The following is a 19,023-nucleotide window of genomic DNA, read 5'->3' as shown; positions in this document are numbered from 1 at the left end:
TGCTGTCATTACTACTTAAAGGGCCCTCACACCATTCTTGTTTGATTGATCTCTCATTAGGATTAAGAGTTAAATAGGCTGGCCTGGGTTCCCCCTTTAGAAGTCGTGCCATAATTAACTACTTGCCGACCAGCCGCCGCAGTTCTACGGCGGCAGTTTGGCTCCCCTGCGCGAGAGCCTGTAGTATAACGGCGGCTCTCTAAGCGGCCACCAGGGGCGCGTCCCTGACTCCCGTGCGCGTACCCGGGAGTCAATGTATGAACAGCGATCATTCATTTCCCCTAGTGAGGCCACCCCCCCTACAGTTAGAACACACCCAGGGAACATACTTAACCCCTTCCCCGCCCCCTAGTGTTAACCCCTTCCCTGCCAGTGGCATTTTTATAGTAATCCAATGCATTTTTATAGCACTGATCGCTATAAAAATGCCAATGGTCCCAAAAATGTGTCCGAAGTGTCCGCCATAATGTCGCAGTACCGAAAAAAATCACTGATCGCGATTACTAGTAAAAAAAAAAATATTAATAAAAATGCCATAAAACTACCCCCTATTTTGTAAACGCTATCATTTTTGCGCAAACCAATCAATAAACTTTTATTGCGATTTTTTTTTACGAAAAATATGTAGAAGAATACGTATCGGCCTAAACTGAGGAAAAAATAGTTTTTTTATATATTTTTGGGGGGTATTTATTATAGCAAATAGTAAAAAGTAATTTTTTTTTTCCAAATTGTCGTTCTTTTTTTGTTTATAGTGCAAAAACTAAAAACCGCAGAGGTGATCAAATACCACCAAAATAAATCTCTATTTGTGGGGAAAAAAGGACGCCAATTTTGTTTGGGAGCCACGTTGCACGACCGCGCAATTGTCAGTTAAAGCGACGCAGTGCCGAATCGCAAAAAGTGCTCTGGTCTTTGACCAGCAATATGGTCCGGGGCTTAAGTGGTTAATGCGTAACTTTTGCTTATCCTTTCAGATCATGTTCAAGTGGTGCTCCATTGTACATACGTGTATATAATATACTGTTTTTTGTCAATTTGTCTTAACTTGTATTATTGAAGAGGAATTCTTCTACTGAGCTTGGGATGTTATCAAAGCTCTGTTGACCTATTACCTCCTCTGTGCAACAAGGTCTTTGAGTCATTCCAGTAAACGTTAATAGAATCTAAAACTCACGAGTTGTTTGACTTATTACTTTTAGTGTCTGAACCCAGAGTGTCAGGTGGGTTGGAACGTTCACAGGGTCGCGGTGGTGCAGATGAGCAGGTAAATCCAAGCAGTCCCCAAGGGGGCCGTGCTACACCAACATTTCCTGTAATAAATGCATATAAAGCAGTACATTGTATTTTTTCAAGTAATTCCATTCATGACTGCGAAACATTTCCTGTATTAAAGCAGTAGTAAATAAAGCCCTCCAGCGGCACACTTTCACCACTGCAAAGGCTTTCATCTACACCTGGTCTTCCTCCTGGATTCATGCAATGCAACCGATTGACTGACCAAGCCGCGATGAGGTCGCATGGGAGTTTCGGCCGCGGTACACAGCTCTGAGCCTAGGTTCAGACTAGTGTGATGCGGGAACCAGCGCGATTACAGTGTCGGTTCCCACATAGCTTCTCTCCCGCAGGCAGTTCACACTGCCCTCTTTGAACCGCTGCAGGTGTCAATAGATTGGTAATGACACCCCCAGAACGGTTCACAGATCACAGTGCGAACTGCGGATTCGTACAGGAATCGGATCGCATGGGTGAGAACACCCATGCAATCCGATTCCAGTGCGGGGGAAAAAGAAGTCCCTGCACCTTTTTCTGTGCAAATCCAACTTGCATTGCTCAGACATTGCATGTAAATCGACACCTGCGGTACGGGTGTGAATCACGTGCAATGTCTGGGATTACACTAGTCTGAACCTAGGCGGAAGGAACAACACAGATATGCTGTTCCTTCAGAGCGCGTTGCCGGTGACATCACCGGCTGCAGAGACACCGAATATTTCCTAAATGATGCACAAATATGACATATTCATTTTACCTACAGGTAAGCTTTATTATAAGTAGAGTTTACTACTACATTAAATACACACAAAACTTTTTAGTGTACTTTATTTCAGGTGATTCAATTCATGGCTGTGGAAGAGCAGAGTCTTTTTATTTTTTTCACCAAAATCTGCTTGCAAGGATTTTTTTTTAATCACCTCAATACTGGGAACTTTCACCCCCTTCCTTTCCAAACCAATTTTCAGCTTTCCGTGGTCTTGTACTTTCAATAATAATTATTCAGTCATGCTATACTGTATCTAAATAAATTTTTTTATCATTTTGTTCACACAAATATAGCTTTCTTTTGGTGGTATTTGGAAAAAAAGCTGGGCCTGACACCCGAGGGAGGCTGGGTAGCTGTTAGCATTCCTCCTTAAATTGTGTAGGATGCAGCAGCACAGGACCACACGATTGATTTTGTAGAGTGCCAGATTGATGGGAGTCAAAAACAGCCAGAAACTATGACAAAGACATTTTGGGCCACCCTTCCGGTACGAGAGAGTCTGTAATTAAAACATTCTCTGCTTGGGGGTGAGTGAGTGAATAACTAGTATAGCGCTACACATGCAAACTCAATCGCCTCAAGGCGCTTGTGCCATCCGTTGTCTTCCTTATCCTTCAGAAGTGGTGGGTCTTGAGTTTTTTTTCCTGAAGTCCCGATGGTTTTCTTCCATGTGGATATCCGTTGGTAGAGCGTTCCATAGCCGTGGTCCTTGGACTGCAAATCTTCGCTCTCCCTTTGATTTGTAATTGGACTTGGGGATGTAGAGGAGGTTTTGGTTTGATGATCGGAGAGTGCGATGGGGGGTGTAGTGTTTTATTTTCTCGCATAAGTATTGAGGAGCCTTTCCCTGTGTGCATTTGTGGGTGAGGCAGAGGGTCTTGAATGTGACCCGATCCTTTACTGTCAGCCAATGAAGGGCCCTCAGGGATGGGGTGATGGATTCCCAGGGTTTCTTTCCTGTTACCAACCTGGCGGCTGTGTTCTGAACGACTTGTAGCCGCAAATCTGGTATTTTGGTAATCCTAAATAGAGGGAATTTGCATAGTTGAGTCGAGAATTGATGATTGTTCGGACTACTACCGCTGTATCCTCATAGAAAACGGCTTCACCAGATGTTCCCCTAGAGCCTCATCTGCCACATTCTCATCAGCAGGTGGCAAGTTTAAGGTGCCATTCTGGAGCCGCCTGTTGAACTCTGTCTGCATGATCATTCCTCCGTCAGAGTTGTGGCCGTTCTTCCCAACGTCCAAATAAATAAACTCATATTTGGCCAACGAGAGCTAGCATCACTATGCTACAAATCCCTTATAATTAAAGTAATAGGAGCCAAAAGTGGCTGGTGGTACAATCCGGACCTGCTTCCCATCAATGTCACCACCACAGTTTGGAAAATCACATTGGTGATGAAACTGGGCTACAACATCCTGCAATTGCTCTGTGTTGGAAGGAAACTATGGATGAAAATAAGAAAATATACATTACTACTTCAGATTTGACATAAACATGCTTAGCCAACATAAGGATATACTTAATGCCGTGTACACACGATCGGTTTGTCTGATGAAAACGGTCCGATGGACAGTTTTCATCGGACGAACCGATCATGTGTTGGCCCCATCGTTTTTTTTCCCCATCGGTGAAAAAACTTAGAACCTGTTTTAAAATGATCTGATGGTTAAAAAAACGATAGAAAAAAAAACGATGGTCTGTGGGCAAGTCCATCGGTTAAAAATCCACGCATGCTCAGAATCAAGTCGACGCATGCTCAGAAACATTGAACTTCATTTTTCTCAGCACGTCGTAGTGTTTTACGTCACCGCGTTCTGACACAAACGGATTTTTAACTGATGGTGCGTAGGCAGTGCTGATCCTGACCTCCCTGGGGCCCTAAGCAAAATGACATGGCACATTAAAAATGAGAAGCAGGGGGCGCTGACGACAGTCACATGTCACATTAAAGAAAGTTGAGAAGCGGGGGGAGGGGGTGTTCTGCTGTCGGAAATGACTCAGCCAGCGAGTTTAGAAGCGGGGTGAGGGGGCGAAAATGACTTCTCACCAGGCGGGGCCTCGAGTAATTTGGGGGGCCCTTTGCAGCTTTGCGGGGCCCGAAGCAACTTGCATAGTGAGCCTATAGGGAGGATCAGCCCTGTGTGTAGGCAAGACTGATGAAAGTCAGCTTCATCGGATATCTGCTGAAAAAATCCATCTGTTTTCATCAGATGAACCGATTGTGTGTACAGGGCATAAGAGTATTTAAAGCTAAAAGTGGATGGTCAACGTATCTGAATCCTCCCCCTCCCCCTTCTGGTGGCCCATTAGACAACTTTTTTGGGGGGGGGGGGGGTAATGGGTAGATGTTTTTGACAGGTAACCCTCTCCACTTCTATGAGAGATGTTTGCAGAAATAATCAGTGATACTTTGGCCAGCCCCTCCTTACTTACACTATTGCCAGCCCAGTGGACAGGTAAGAAGTGTCATAATTTAAAGCTGGATACACACTGTCCAAATTGCAAAACATTTTTACATTATGATTTAATCAATTATTTTTAATAGGAGAGAAAACTAAGAAGTTTTAATTTTTAGGTAATCAGGGAGGCACTTGCACTACATGGTTTGGGTAAATTCGAATGAAATTTGACCACAAAAGAGGGATAGTGTGTACGGGTTTCTAAAAGTCAGCAGATAGAGTATTTGGATCAATTAACTTAGCATTTTTGGGAGGAAGGGAGGGTTCAAAATGAGTTTAACCATAATATTGCCTCTTGCACTCTGCCCGATTTGGAGCACACAAATAATATTCAAAAACATTTTAGGGGTTCTTTAGGGTAAGCCCCAGAATGTAGCTGACAAAAAACATTGTTAAGTTACCAGCCTAGGTGTGTATGGGCCCAGGATGGCATGCTGAGGAGGTTATTGTAGAAAAATATGCATGTAGGCTAAAAAAGCAGCCGAGCTGGAAAACCTCACAGTCTCCCTGCAAAGGTAAAGCATAATGGGCTACTATGTGATGCATAGTGGCCCATTATGTGACACTTACCTGCAGTAGAAGGGAAAATTGCAAATATCTCAGAGACCGTGTAGGTCTCTGAGATATTGCAAGCACCTAAAGGTAAGCCTTAATCTAGGGATACCTGTAGGTGTAACTTCCGCCAGAGGGTTTACAACCACTTTAACAATTAATGATACTGAAAGTGCAACTAGGTAATTTTAGGAATTAAAATGTAAACATCCCTTGTAATAGGAATCACTGTGACAGGTCCTCTTAATGGAGAGATGTGGGGTCAATAAGACCCCACATCTCTCCTCCAGGCTTACAAGCATGAGATCGTGAAAAAAAATTCACTGATCTCATGCCGACAGCCGTGATTGCGGCTTTGCTCACTTCCGGGTACACGGGCGTGACGTCATAACGTCGTGCCCGGGCCTCCGACGGTCATAGAGATGACGGGATGGCGGCGGGAGGGGGGGCGTCGCCTCCCGCTGCCTATAAGAACGATCAAGCGGCGGAACTGCCGCTATGATCGTTCTTATCGTGCAGAGAATCGGCGGCTGAAGACGGTGATATCTGAATGATGCCTGTAGCTGCAGGCATCATTCAGATATCACCGCACAAAGTCGAGGACGTCCATGGACGTCCTCTGTTGTTAAGTGGGTAAGCAAAAGTCAAGGACCGGATAGTTATACACACCTTTGCTCTTCTACTGGCCCCGATAATGGAATGAGCATTTGAGGAGGTGAACGAGGTGCATCCCTTGTCTCAATTACTTCAAGCCCAAATAGTTGTTATCCCCAAGCTGGGAAAAGACCACACAAGTTGTGGTAACTATAGGCCCAAATCGCTTTTGAACGTTGACCTTAAATTATTTTCGAAAATCATTGCGAACCATATTGCTCCCCTACTCCAGAACTTGATACATAGAGATAAAGTCGGTTTTCTCCCTAGTCACGAGGCCAGGGATAACACAACTAAGACACTTTGTCTAATCTCATATGCACATCATAAACACATTCCCACCTGTCTGTTGGCTTGTGATGCTGAGAAAGCATTTTACAGGGTCAGATGGTCATTGCTCCAGCTGTCGCTGCAACAGATAGGGTTGAGACCTAAACTATTGTCTAAAATGATGTCCCTTTACTCCAACCTCTCAGTGAAGGTCTCAGCCAATGGAGAGCAGTTGGAGGCTTTTGGGATCAGTAATGGGACCAGGCAGGGCTTCCCACTATCCCCTCTACTGTTCGCCATCACTACTGAGCATCTAGCACAGGTGATCCGTAACAATGACTCCATAGACCAGGCATGTCCAAAGTCCGGCCCGCGTTCCAGTTTAGTACGGCCCCCCTGGTGATTTGGATATATATATCTTTTGTGGCCCCCAGGGCCACAAAATATATATACCGTATTTATCGGCGCTGCATTGGAGGGGACAGGGAGGGGGGCAGAATGAGCACCTTCAGATTACATACAGGAGAATCTCCTGTTTACTCTTTGGGCTGCCATTGGATGACTGTTCTGTCTATCATAGGAGGTGGGACTTCGTATTAAAGAGGCCACGAGTAAACAGGAGATTCTCCTGTATGTAATCTGTTGGCGCTCATCCTGCCCCCTCCCTGTCCCCTCCGAAGCTGCAGATGTGCATCGATCAGGCTGCACTGATGGCAACGGTGGGTCTGCATTCATGGCAATGGTGGGTTTGCATTCATGGCAATGGTGAGGCTGCAGATGGACACTAATTAGGCTGCATTGATGGGCACTGACCCCTTATTTGCTTCACAGTTCTTTGTTTAAAAAAAAATAAAAAATTCCTGAAACTTCCATCTTAAAGTGAAGGTGCGTGTTATATGCCGATAAATATGGTATATCCAAATAACACACCCAAGCTCATCTCTTCACCACCCACAGCCACAAAAGCAAGATAATTCTTGTAGGGCAGTGTATTAGTGCTTGGACGAACACATACACTTAGATCAAATTTTAATGGTTCAAAGAATGTCAGGCAAAATGGTCGGCCCTCACGCATATTCATTTCATCAAATCTGGCCCTCTTTGAAAAAAGTTTGGACACCTCTACCATAGACGGTATCCCCACTCCCTCGACTCATTGTAAGCCATCTCTATATGCAAAACGACCTATTATATATTACACAACCACATATTAATATTCCCTCTTTAATTCAGGAGCTCAATAGCTTCGTATCCCATAGTAATTTAAAATTGAACATCGCCAAAACGGAAGCACTGAATATCTCTTTACCACCCCATTCTGACCACGATCCAAGGGAACTTGCCCTTTCAATGGCAGTCCAGATCGATTAAATACTTAGGAACAGAGATACCATGGGACTTTCATGACACATATTCCCTGAATTTAAGTCCCGTTGACTAAAATCAGGCGATCCTCAGAATCCTGGCACCATCTTAAGATACTATGGTTTGGCCGTATCAATGTTCTCAAGATGGATCATCTCCCCAAATTGCTATATTTATTTCAAGCCCTCCTTGTCACCCTTCCGACGGCATCTTTCCAAACACGGAGCTCCCTGACTATGAAATTCATATGGCAAAATCACCTTTCCCGACTAAAATATAAAGTGCTATCCTCCCACAAATGAAATGGTATATAAAATGTTATATTTATTTATTTTTTGGTCTCCCGGACTTTGAGATTGTAACAGAACCCCAAATGGGACAGGGGTTAATGCCGTTTACGATATTCCATTCCGAGCCCAAGACAGCTTATCGACACTCCACAATCCGGCGACACTACCCATACGGATTTCCTCCAGAAACGAGACACAGCTCTGTTCTCTGGTACAACAACAGGAATAGACAACCTTTATTGAGAAGGCAGGCTCTTATATACACCAAAAAGAATACTTGCAGTAATCAAATGGACAATGAGACACTCCAGCCACATCATCATACAATGGTTACTAACGAGCCCCCCTCAATACACATCTTTTAGTAGACCGAGATTCTGACTCCGAGATAATCTACACAAGCTAATTAGCTACAGCTGACACGTCAGACATCTGACCTTTAGACTGTGCTAACTCACAATCCACATTTATCATCAATAGAAATTCACACAATACAGTGTCAGTTAGCATAACACAATGAAAGGTCTTTGGGAGCCATACTAAGGTTAATTTTCATCACAGTAGCAGACGACATTAACCCCTACAGTATGTGTTCCCACATTGAATGAATCACTCTTTCAATTGACCTGTAAACAAGACACTCGTGGATCTACGGGAGCTACTCTGGGGATAACATGCTAAATTCCTCTGCTTTCCCCTCTGATCCTAGAGACGCTATCTTTATTTTACGTCTGGAAGGTCACCTTTGCATTATCTACAGATCCTAGTTCATTAACCCCCCATTAAATCGATGACCCTACATTCCCTGAATGTGACACTATGTTGGCCTAGGGTGGTTTGTTTATACTACAACGGGCCGATTCCAACCACAGTCAGATCATAAAACCCCATATGACAGATTGGTTAACTATGATTTACTTATTTCAGGTACTTGTATAGCCCTGTCAATTTACGTAGCGCTTTACATACACATCAGTCCCTACCCTCAAGGAGCTTAAAATCTAAAAAGGTCCCTAACTCACATTCATACTAGGGCCAATTTAGACAGGATCTAATTAACCTACCAACATGTCTTTTGGAGTATGGAAGGAAACTGGAGTACCCGGAGGAAACCCACACAGGCACAGGGAGAACATGCAAACTCCAGGCAGGTGGTGTCGTGGTTGAGATTCAAGACCAGCTCTAGGTTAAAGTGCTATCCACTACACCACTGTGCCGTCCATGATGTCCTTAAAGATATTCTGTAGCAACCTCCACTTGTCTGGACAGATACATAGAACCCTTACAGCTTTTGTTTGCAGGAAATGTGTGGTCCCTCTGAAGTCCCTAGGCACACCCTCTCTCTCATATACAGAGATCCTCTCCCACACACAGAGATCCTCTCCCACACACATAACATTTTACAGGCCTATACCCAAACATGGTCCAGGGAACTGGAGACAGATTTCTCCAGGTGAATGGCAAACCTCATTTACATTCACCCATAAATCTTCGATCTCTAGTTTCACTCAGGAGAAGAATTACAAACTACTCTCCAGATGGTATAGAAGTCCAGTCACTGTTAAAATTTCCTCAACACCTTTGATACTTGCTGGCGCTGTCACAGAGAAAGAGGAACCTACCTTCACATTTTGTAGACGTGCAGTCATGTTCTGGAAATAGATCTGAGATTTACAATGAAATGTACAATGATTCTTTTGTCCCCTCCCCTAAAAGTAGCCTTTATCGATCTTACCGGGTTCAGCTAAATCCCATAAAAAGAACCTACTCAGATTTTTCAAGTCAGTGGCATGCGAACTTATAACAACGTTTTGGAAGTCGGAAACTGTCCCTACCCTACAGAAGTGGATTGATATACTCAACACCATGATCTTGGAGGAGATGCAGGCTCGAGAAGGTGACACTTGGGACAACCACCTCAAACTGTGGTATATCTGGCTTCATTATTCATCCTCTGATAACACTTCCAAACAGATGAAGATTTATTCTTTTTAGGTAACCTGGACTGGATTATCCCCAGACGATGTGTGCAGCTAAGGCTGCAATCCTGAAGGTCACCCCAGAGTGATTAAGGATTTTAGAACAATGTGACCATTTCATAATCTCTGCATTTAAGAGCACATGATTCACGCAATTTCAGGTACGGATTGTAATTTTGTGAGCTATACCTCACATATATATCCATAGGTCACGTACTGGTTGCTTTGTGGCATTTGTTTATCATTACTTCCCCCTCCCTCTCTTTGTTTTGTATCCTATTGCTTTACTTGAAAACGAATAAAAATATATTCAAACAATAAACAGTTTTATTTTTAGGACTGTAAGATGGTAACCTTATACACTATATTAGTAAAAGTATTGTGACATCTGCCCACACACACACAAACTTTACTGGCATTACTGTCTTAGCCCGTAGAGTTCAATATTGAGTTGGTCCACCCTTTGCAGCTGTAACAGCTTCAACTCTTCTGGGAAAGCTGTCCACAAGGTTTAGGAGTGTGTCTATGGGAATGTTTGACCATTCTTCCAGAAGTGCATTTGAGAGGTTAAGCACTGATGTGGAGAGGAGAAGGCCTGGCTCACAGTCTTCGCTCCAATTCATCTCAAAGGTGTTCTATCAGTTTGAGGTCAGGACTCTGTGCAAACCAGTCAAGTTTTTCCACCCCAAACTAGCTCATCTATGCTTCTATGGACCTTGCTTTGTGCACTGGTCCAAATCAATTGGTGGGGGGGGGGGGGGATAAGGGTTTGGGCTTGGTCCCCTAGTTCCAGTGAAGGGATCTTTTAAGGCATCAGCATACCAAGGCATTTTGGACAATTTCATGTTCCCAACTTTGTGGGAGCAGTTTGGGGATAGCCACTTCTTGTTAAAACATGACTGCGCACCAGGGCACAAACAAGGTCCATAAAGACATGGATGAGTGAGTTTGGGCAGGCCAGTCAAGTTCCTCCACCCCAGAGCCTTGACCTCAACCCGACAGAACACCTTTGGGATAAATTAGAGCAGAGATTGCGATCCAGGGACTCTCGTCCACATCAGTGCCTGACCTCACAAATGAGCTTCTAGAAGAATGATCAAACATTCCCATTGACACACTCCTAAATCTTGACAGCCTTCACAGAAGTGTTGAAGCGGCTATAGCTCCAAAGGATGGGCAAACTCAATATTGAACACTACACAAAAAAACTGGGATGGGGGTGGGGGGGGGGGGTTTAATATGTATGCCGAGTACACCAGTTTAACAATTGCATAGGTACATTTTTGATTATCCACACTCTCTCAGGACTTGTGCTTAACAGCCAAATAGGTCTAAATGTCTAGTGCTACGTACAAACCCCAAAAATATGTCTCGTCAAAGTTTTCAGTGTTAGATCATTCACACCCAAATCTGATTGTCACCACAAACATTCACCAAACACGAAAAAAAAAAAAAAAAAAAAAAAAACACGTTCAAAAGATGTGCAGAGATTAAAGGGATTGTAACAAATGTTGAGCTGCACTTGATTCCGTACGGCACAAACAAAAGTTTGTTGTGCAGTGCTCTTTATGGAGGAAGAAGTCGCGTGCAGTCCTATATATGTCCCTAATGCAACAAACAGGTAACAGAGCCTGTCTCTTGACAGCATCTATGGCTGGAGTGTGCCACGGAACCTCAAAAGTGAAGTTGGGGGATGCATGAGGTTTTTTTCTTATTCCCCCCCAACATGGCTGTTAAATGTCATAACACTGTGGGTGCACTTATATCCCCAGTCAACCCTTAGCAAAGCAAGATAAAAAGTTTGAGGTCGACCGATATTTCGCCTTTAAAAAAAAAAAAAAAACAGCATCGACCAATCATTATGTAAAAAAGGGCAATTGTCAGGGATCTGAGGCAGGGCTGGGTGATGAATTTCCTGCCGTCCACCGTCATCATGGCTGCCGAGTGGCTGTTACCGGCTCGCACTGCATTCTGGGGTTTGTAGGCAGAGGCGGGGCACCTCAGGGGACGAAGGGAGCTTTTTTTTTTACTAGGCTAGGGGACAGAACGGAGCCGGGAGCACTGCGCTGGTGGGCACTGATGAGGCGGCAGTGAATAACATTATTAGGCTGTACTGGTGGGCACTGATGAGCTGGGACTGATGTGATGCACTGGTGGGCACCAATGAGGTGGCAGTGGACACTGATGGGCTCCACTGGTGGGTACTGATGAGGTTGCACTGACAGGCTGAACTGGTAGGCACTAACGAGGTGGCACTGATGGACACAGATAGGCTGCACCCCACCTCTCCACCCTAAACAATAACCTCCTCCCCACCCTAGGTTTTCGGAGATGAAGGAAGAGAGAAAAAATAAATAAAAATCAGCCTACAATATCAGCTGCAAAAATCAGCAACATATATCGGCATCAGCCAGAGAAAAACCCATATCAGTCGACCTCTATAAAAAAATATTATGTTTTTTTTTCTGCACAGCTGCAATTCCTATTCCGATTAGGATGATGCTACTGCCCTTCTCTCTCATAAAATTCTCCATGAACATACATATTTTTATAAAGATGTAGACTGAAGATAGCACTCCACCTAAACATTATCTGATGTCTTATCTTCGACAAGCCAGTCATGCCAACGATTTAAATCAGGCTTCCATTGTCCGCCGGATGCCTTGAAACAATTATTTTCTGAAGGACCTTCGTTGGACTCATTACTCACTTGATCCCCATGCGGTCGATAAAGGATTTCTCTATTATACACATTACTATAATGGGAAATTTTACCCCCTTCTTCCAGAAAATCCACCTTCACAGGATATGAGGTTCCAGATCCATTCTTACGCCATCTTATTTCTTCACACCCTCCCCCCTTTTTTTTCTCCCTTTCCTCTAGATTTTTCATTGGATATTCAAGTGGTTGTAAACCTCAGAAATAAAAACAAAGCATATCCCTCTACAGTATAGTGTGTACTTGTCTCAATCCTAGGGCTGCATTCCCATCTAGGCGGACAAAATCGCGGCGTTTTGTCCCGCGAATTGCGGCGACAAATAGCGGCGTTTTGCGGCGACAAAACGCCGCGACTGTCCGCCTAGATTGTCCCCCTATGGAGATGGTTCCCATCTCCTATGCCGAACGCCGCCTGTAAAAAAGGTCCGGGACTTTTTTTTCAGGCTGCAGGCGTTCGGCGTGGAGATGTGAACCATCTCTATAGAGGGCAATGTTAAATCATCCCTCTGGCGTGTCGGGGCGGAAGCGGGCGTCACACTACAGGCGACAAAACGCCTAGGTGTGAATGGGCTCTAAGGACCATGTCATTTCTGCTGCCCTTATCCTCTGCTATCTGTATGGGTCACTTCAGACAGGTTTTCCTGACACCAAGAGGGGGCAATAAAATGTGTTAGAGGAGAGATATCCAGTACACAACCTGTGCTGTATGACATAGCATTTGGGGAGGTCCCTTCTGTGTGTTACTTCATTCCTCCACCCCATTTTCTGAGAGCTTAGGCAATCTTTGTACATTTTGGACTTTGAACAGATGTAGAGAAGAGAAGACTGCAGATAAACAGGTGGAACTTTATTTAGGAGGATTGGTTTAATCTCCATAGCATGAGGCCAGTCACTACAGTGGGTACATGTAAGGGTTTAAAACTACTTTATTGGTTCAGTTTTCATATTGATTTTTTTTTTTTCCTTCAAGTATGTCACCATCAAATCGTGTTTATTTGTTGATTCTTACAGTTTTTATTTCCTTTGTGAACTGTATATTTTCTTATTGCTGATGTGCCGAATGCAACAATGATAAAGCCAATTAAAGTATATTAAACTCAACTCAGCCTGGAAAAAATGTATACATTATATAACAATATTTTCACGACCTTACAAGTACACAGAGTCTGAGGCAAAAGACTGCAACTGGGGACATAACTGTCACTTACTCGATCTGTATTAAAATAAGAAATTGATATAGCAGATAAAGAAGCCAGCACCCATGGGTATTATTCACTTTCAAATAACCAGATCTTCTAAAGCTGATGGTAGACAATGAAGTGTCCTGGAAATTAACATCGAACATCTAACATGCCATGGCATGGTTGAAACAGATACAGCCGATCAATTATTTCCAAGCGATAGAACTCTCCATCATTGTACAGTACATATTGTGCAAAGTGGACTAAGGTTATATCCAAAAGTTACAAGGCAAGTGTTCCAGTGGCCATATTCCCAAGGTCATCAAACCCTTCTCTTTAGATTGATGTTAATGTTGTCCATTAGGAGAATACAGGGTTTGATGGATAAGTTCACGGACAGCAGAAGCATCACTTGCATCTGAAACATAAAACCACATTATTAAACTGTATTTGAATTCAATACTGTTCTGGTCATAGCACCCCTAAGTTTTTGTACATATTGTTCAACTTATTTAGAGCACATTGTTAATATAATGTATGCTTTTTTGATGTACTGCATTGTTTTAGCAACAGCACTAAAGGAAAACGTATTAGAGACTGGAAGGGGGCATAGTCGGCATCAGATGCCACCTTACCATCTGTTCTGCTGTGGCATTATGGGATACGCTTTTCTAATGCACTTTAAAGAAGAAACCCAGGAATATATAAATAACAAATACAGGGCTGCATCAATGTTATTAAATAATTCGTTTAATAACAAAGTTACTACATGCAATTTATTTTAGGTGGGTCCAGACTCAAAAACTGAAGAATTACTAGGTTATATAAATCAATTGTTCCTTAGCAGTAGCCTTACAAAGTGTCCCCATTTTCTTGAATTACTCATGAAAATAGCAGTACAATTCCTGAAAAGTAAGGATTCCTAGCACTCCTAAGCCTACAGCCTCATAGCTGTATATTTTTACTAGAGGTGCACCGACATTTCGGTCGAATGTTTAAAAAACACCACAGCCAATACTGAAAAGGGGCATGGTCTGCCACGGGTGCCACCCATTGTGGAAGTGTTGTCCTGGTGCACCCAATAAAAAATGGGCCTCCTGCATTACCAGACATAGCTGCGTGGTATGGCAGGGCAATGCAAGGCACAGGCCTGGATGGACAGAAGGAAAAAAATTAATACAAATAAATAAAGAAGAAAAAAAAAAGGGAAGGGGAAAGCCTTAATTATAGATATTTGAGTGTTTAGCCATTTTCCTGGATTTCAGTGTTTTTATTACCCTGTAATAGGGACACCTCTGCTAGTAGACAAAGGCACATCAAGTACAACTCGTCCATTAATATTGTTCTTTACCTCTTTATCTAGAAGATTAATCAGTAAACACTTACCCACATGCAATTCTTTAAGAATTGAAGCAAATTCGTTATTTTCCTCCAAAACACGCAAGATATTGGAAGATTCTATTCTCTCCAGCATCACGGACCAATATACATAGATTTTTTGGTTAAAACCCACATAAACCAGGCAGGGGCTATTCTGACCTCCCCTGCACGCATACAGTCCTGGAAAAAAACAGCATGGAAGCATAAATCTACATAAAAATAGGGACTGAAAAATCTGCAAAGACTATTTATCATACCATATACAGACTGTCAATTACCAGCACAGAAGGCGCTAACATTCTCGTCAACCTGGAACCGCAGTACAGTGCGATTGTGATCAATAATGTAGGTTTGTCCATCCCAAGCACAAGCAACAACTTCCTCTTGGCCATTTCCCTGCAAAAAATAAAATAAAAAATCTGACTAAATCACACACTGTGTGCACCAATGGACACAGGTCATATTATCCTTTTGGCTGCATTAAGACCTCAGCTTATCGTTTTCAGGTGGAAAGTCGCAGAATTTTGAACAGGTCAAAAGGTCACCAATGTAAAAAAGCAGAAAAACACTTGTACTCTGCCTAAAAAGAAGCTAGTGTACTTTGAGCTTCAGGCGTCGGAACGCTCAGATGTGAACAGGGCCATTTAATTTAATGGTATTTTGCTTGTTGGGCGTTTTGGAACTTTTGAGATAAGCGTTTAATCGAGCTGAAAACACTCAAGTGTGAATGGGTCCTTTAAAAATCAGAAGAAAGATGAAAGAAAAAAAAAAAAATTGGACAAACTGTATATCCTAGCAGTGTGTACAAGCCGCCTTGATGCGTATACATTTTAGACATCGTCTACACTGGAACTGTATGTATGTATAGAGTGAGTGTGAGTGTATAGAAAAAAAAATTCTAAATAAAAATTAAAAAAATACTTTGGACAACCTTTATATCAAGCCCACCAATGTTGCTATTAAAAAAAAAAAATTTTAACCACTTGCTTACTGGGCACATATACCCCCCTCCTCCCCAAGTGAAATTTCAGCTTCCGGCACTGCGTCGCTTTAACGGACAATTGCACGGTCGTGCGACGTGGCCCCCAAACAAAAATTAACGTCCTTTTTTCCCCCACAAGTAGAGCTTTCTTTTGATGGTATTTGATCATCTCTGCGGTTTTTATTTTTTGCGCTATAAACAAAAAAGAACGACAATTTTGAAAAAAAAAAATACAATATTTTTTACTTGTTACTATAATAAATATCCCATTTTTTTTTTAAAAAATAAAACATTTTTTTCAGTTTAAGCCGATACGTATTCTACATATTTTTGGTAAAAAAAAAAAAAAAAAAAAAATCGCAGTAAGCGACTGGTTTGCGAAAAATTAGAGCGCCTACAAAATAGGGGACAGAATTATTTTTTATTATTTTTTTTTTTTTACTAGTAAAGGCGGCGATCTGCGATTTTTATTGGGACGGCGACATTATGGCGGTACATCGGACACTGACACCATTCACATTTATACTGCGATCAGGTCTATAAATATGCACCAATTACTGTATAAATGTGACTGGCATTGAAGGGGTTAACACTAGGAGGTGAGGAAGGGGTTAAATGTGTACCCTGCATAGTGTTCTAACTGTGGGGGAAGGGGGGTGACTGGGGGAGGTGACCGATCTGTGTCCCTATGTACAAGAGACACAGATCGGTCTCCTCTCTCCCTGACAGGACGCTGTCTGAGAGCCGGCAATGAGAAATGATCTCATATGTTTACATAGGAATTCATCTCTCATTGGCCGCACAGATCGCCTACAGAACGGCCACTCCGATTGGCCGTTCACGGCGATCTGTGATTGGCTGTGTCCAAGGGACACGGACAGCACAAAGTTTCCCCGCTGCGCGCTCGGGAGCGCGCGCGGGGAACGAGGAAAGGGGCGGACGTCAATTGACATAGAGTTGGATTTTCAGGTCCGCGCTGTAGCCGTCATTCGGCTATAGCGCGGGCCTCAAGTGGTTAAAGAATAAGTACAAAGTAGCTAACAGGACAAAAAGCATATAGAAGAAGCTGTGGTGCCATCTTACCGTAACATCTAGTTTCTCCAGAGCAAATAACTGGTGATCAACCTGAACTGACCACAAAAGCCTATCGGAACCCTGCATAAGTTTCAAAGTGCCTGAAAGATACAAAAAATATATAATGGGGCAAGCACACAATCCATGTACATTTACCACTATATCATAAGCAATTTGGCATGAGATATACATTGGATATAAAAAGTCTACACATTCCTGTTAAAATGTCAGTTTTTTTGTGATGGGAAAAGATAAAATAAAAAAATAAAGTTTTCCACCTTTAACCACTTCAGCCCCAGACCATATTGCTGGTCAAAGACCAGAGCACTTTTTTCGATTCGGCACTGCGTCGCTTTAACTGACAATTGCACGGTCGTGCAACGTGGCTCCCAAACAAAATTGGCGTCCCTTTTCCCCCCACAAATAGAGCTTTCTTTTGGTGGTATTTGATCACCTCTGCGGTTTTTAGTTTTTGAGCTATAAACAAAAATAGAGCGACAATTTTGAAGAAAAATATATTTTTTTTTACTTTTTACCATAATAAAAATCCCCCAAAAATATATATGAAAAAAATATTTTCTTCCTCAGGTTTAGGCCGATACGTATTCTTCTACATTTTTTTTTTACAAAAAATATCGCAATAAGCGTTTGGTTTGTGCAAAAGTTAGTGTTTACAAAATAGGGGGTAGTTTTATTAATTTTTTTTTTTTTTTTACTGGTAATGGCGGACACTTTTGACACATTTTTGGGACCATTGGCATTTTTATAACGATCAGTGCTATAAAAATGCATTGATTACTATAAAAATGACACTGGCAGTGAAGGGGTTAACACCAGGGGGCGGGGAAGGGGTTAAGTATGTTCCCTGGGTGTGTTCTAACTGTAGGGGGGTGGCCTCACTAGGGGAAACGACTGATCGCTGTTCATGCATTTCTCCCCTGACAGGACTGGGAGCTGTGTGTTACACACACAGCTCCCGGTCCCCGCTCTGTAACGAGCAATCGCGGGTGCCCGGCGGTGATCGTGACCGCCGGGCACACACGTGGGAGTCGGGTGCGACGCGCCTCCGGCGGCGAGCACGCGACCCTAGTTGCCGTGTCGAGAGCCGACGTAGAGCTACGGGCTCTCGCGCAGGAGAGTTGACCTGCCACCGTAGAACTGCGGCGGCTGGTCGGCATCTAGTTAATGTCACCTATAACCTGTACCTATAAATTGAACAACAAAACTAAAATCTTTTTGGTGGAGTGAAGTAAAAATAAACTAAAATAATATGGTTGCATAAGTGTGCAAACCCCTCAAACCAATACTTTGATGAAGCACTTTTTGATTTTATTACAGCACTCAGTCTTTTTGGGTATGAGTCCATCAGCATGGCACATCTTGAATTGGCAATATTTGCCCACTCTTTTTGCAAAAACAGATTGTGAGGGTATTTCCAGTACACACCCCTCTTCAGATCACCCCACAGGGTTTCAATCAGATTCTGGTCTGGGCCATTCCAAAACTATAATCATCTTCTGGTGAAGCCGTTTCTTTGTTGCTTTGGATGTATGCTTGAGTCATTGTTTCATGCTGAAAGATGAAGTTCCTCTTCATGTTCAGCTTTCTAGCAGAAGCCTGAAGGTTTTGTGCCAATATTGACTAGTATTTGGAACTATTCATAATTCCCTCTACCTTGACTAAGGCACCTGTTCCAACTGAAGAAAAACAGCCCCAAAGCATGCCACCGCCACCACCATGCTTCACTGTGGGTATGGTGTTCTTTTGGTGATGTGCAGTGTTTTTGCGCCAAACATATCTTTTGGAATTATGGTCAAAACCTTGGTTTCATCAGACCAAAACACATATTCCCACATGCTTTTGGGAGACTTCAGATGTGTTTTTGCAAAATTTAGCCATGCCTGGATGTTTTTCTTGGTAATAAAAGTCTTTAGTCTTTCAATTCTACCCCATAACCCAGACATATGAAGAATACGGGAGATTGTTGTCACATGTACCACACAGCAAGTACTTGCCGGATATTCCTGCAGCTCCTTTAATGTTGCTGTAGGCCTCTTGGCAGCCT

General features: G+C 42.9%; 1 protein-coding gene across 3 annotated transcripts in view; it reads right to left on the bottom strand.

The window, feature by feature from the left end:
* Window positions 1-13,167: 13,167 nt before the first annotated feature.
* Window positions 13,168-19,023, bottom strand: part of ITFG2 (integrin alpha FG-GAP repeat containing 2) — a 32,153-nt gene continuing 26,297 nt past the window's right edge. Inside the window, exons 9-12 of one of the 3 annotated variants that reach the window (XM_040344426.1) lie at window positions 16,968-17,059; window positions 15,181-15,298; window positions 14,909-15,082; window positions 13,168-13,940 (exon numbers count right to left, since the gene is read on the bottom strand). In XM_040344426.1, the coding sequence (XP_040200360.1) occupies window positions 13,870-13,940; window positions 14,909-15,082; window positions 15,181-15,298; window positions 16,968-17,059 (455 nt within the window). In that variant the 3' untranslated portion in view covers window positions 13,168-13,869. Of the gene's footprint in view, window positions 13,941-14,908; window positions 15,112-15,159; window positions 15,299-16,967; window positions 17,060-19,023 lie in introns of those variants that run through there. The other 2 variants (XM_040344427.1, XM_040344428.1) reach the window with 2 other exon arrangements.

This window comes from Rana temporaria, chromosome 3 (genome assembly GCF_905171775.1).
Source record: "Rana temporaria chromosome 3, aRanTem1.1, whole genome shotgun sequence".
NCBI lineage: Eukaryota > Metazoa > Chordata > Amphibia > Anura > Ranidae > Rana > Rana temporaria.
This window is presented reverse-complemented; position numbering and strand designations above follow the sequence as displayed.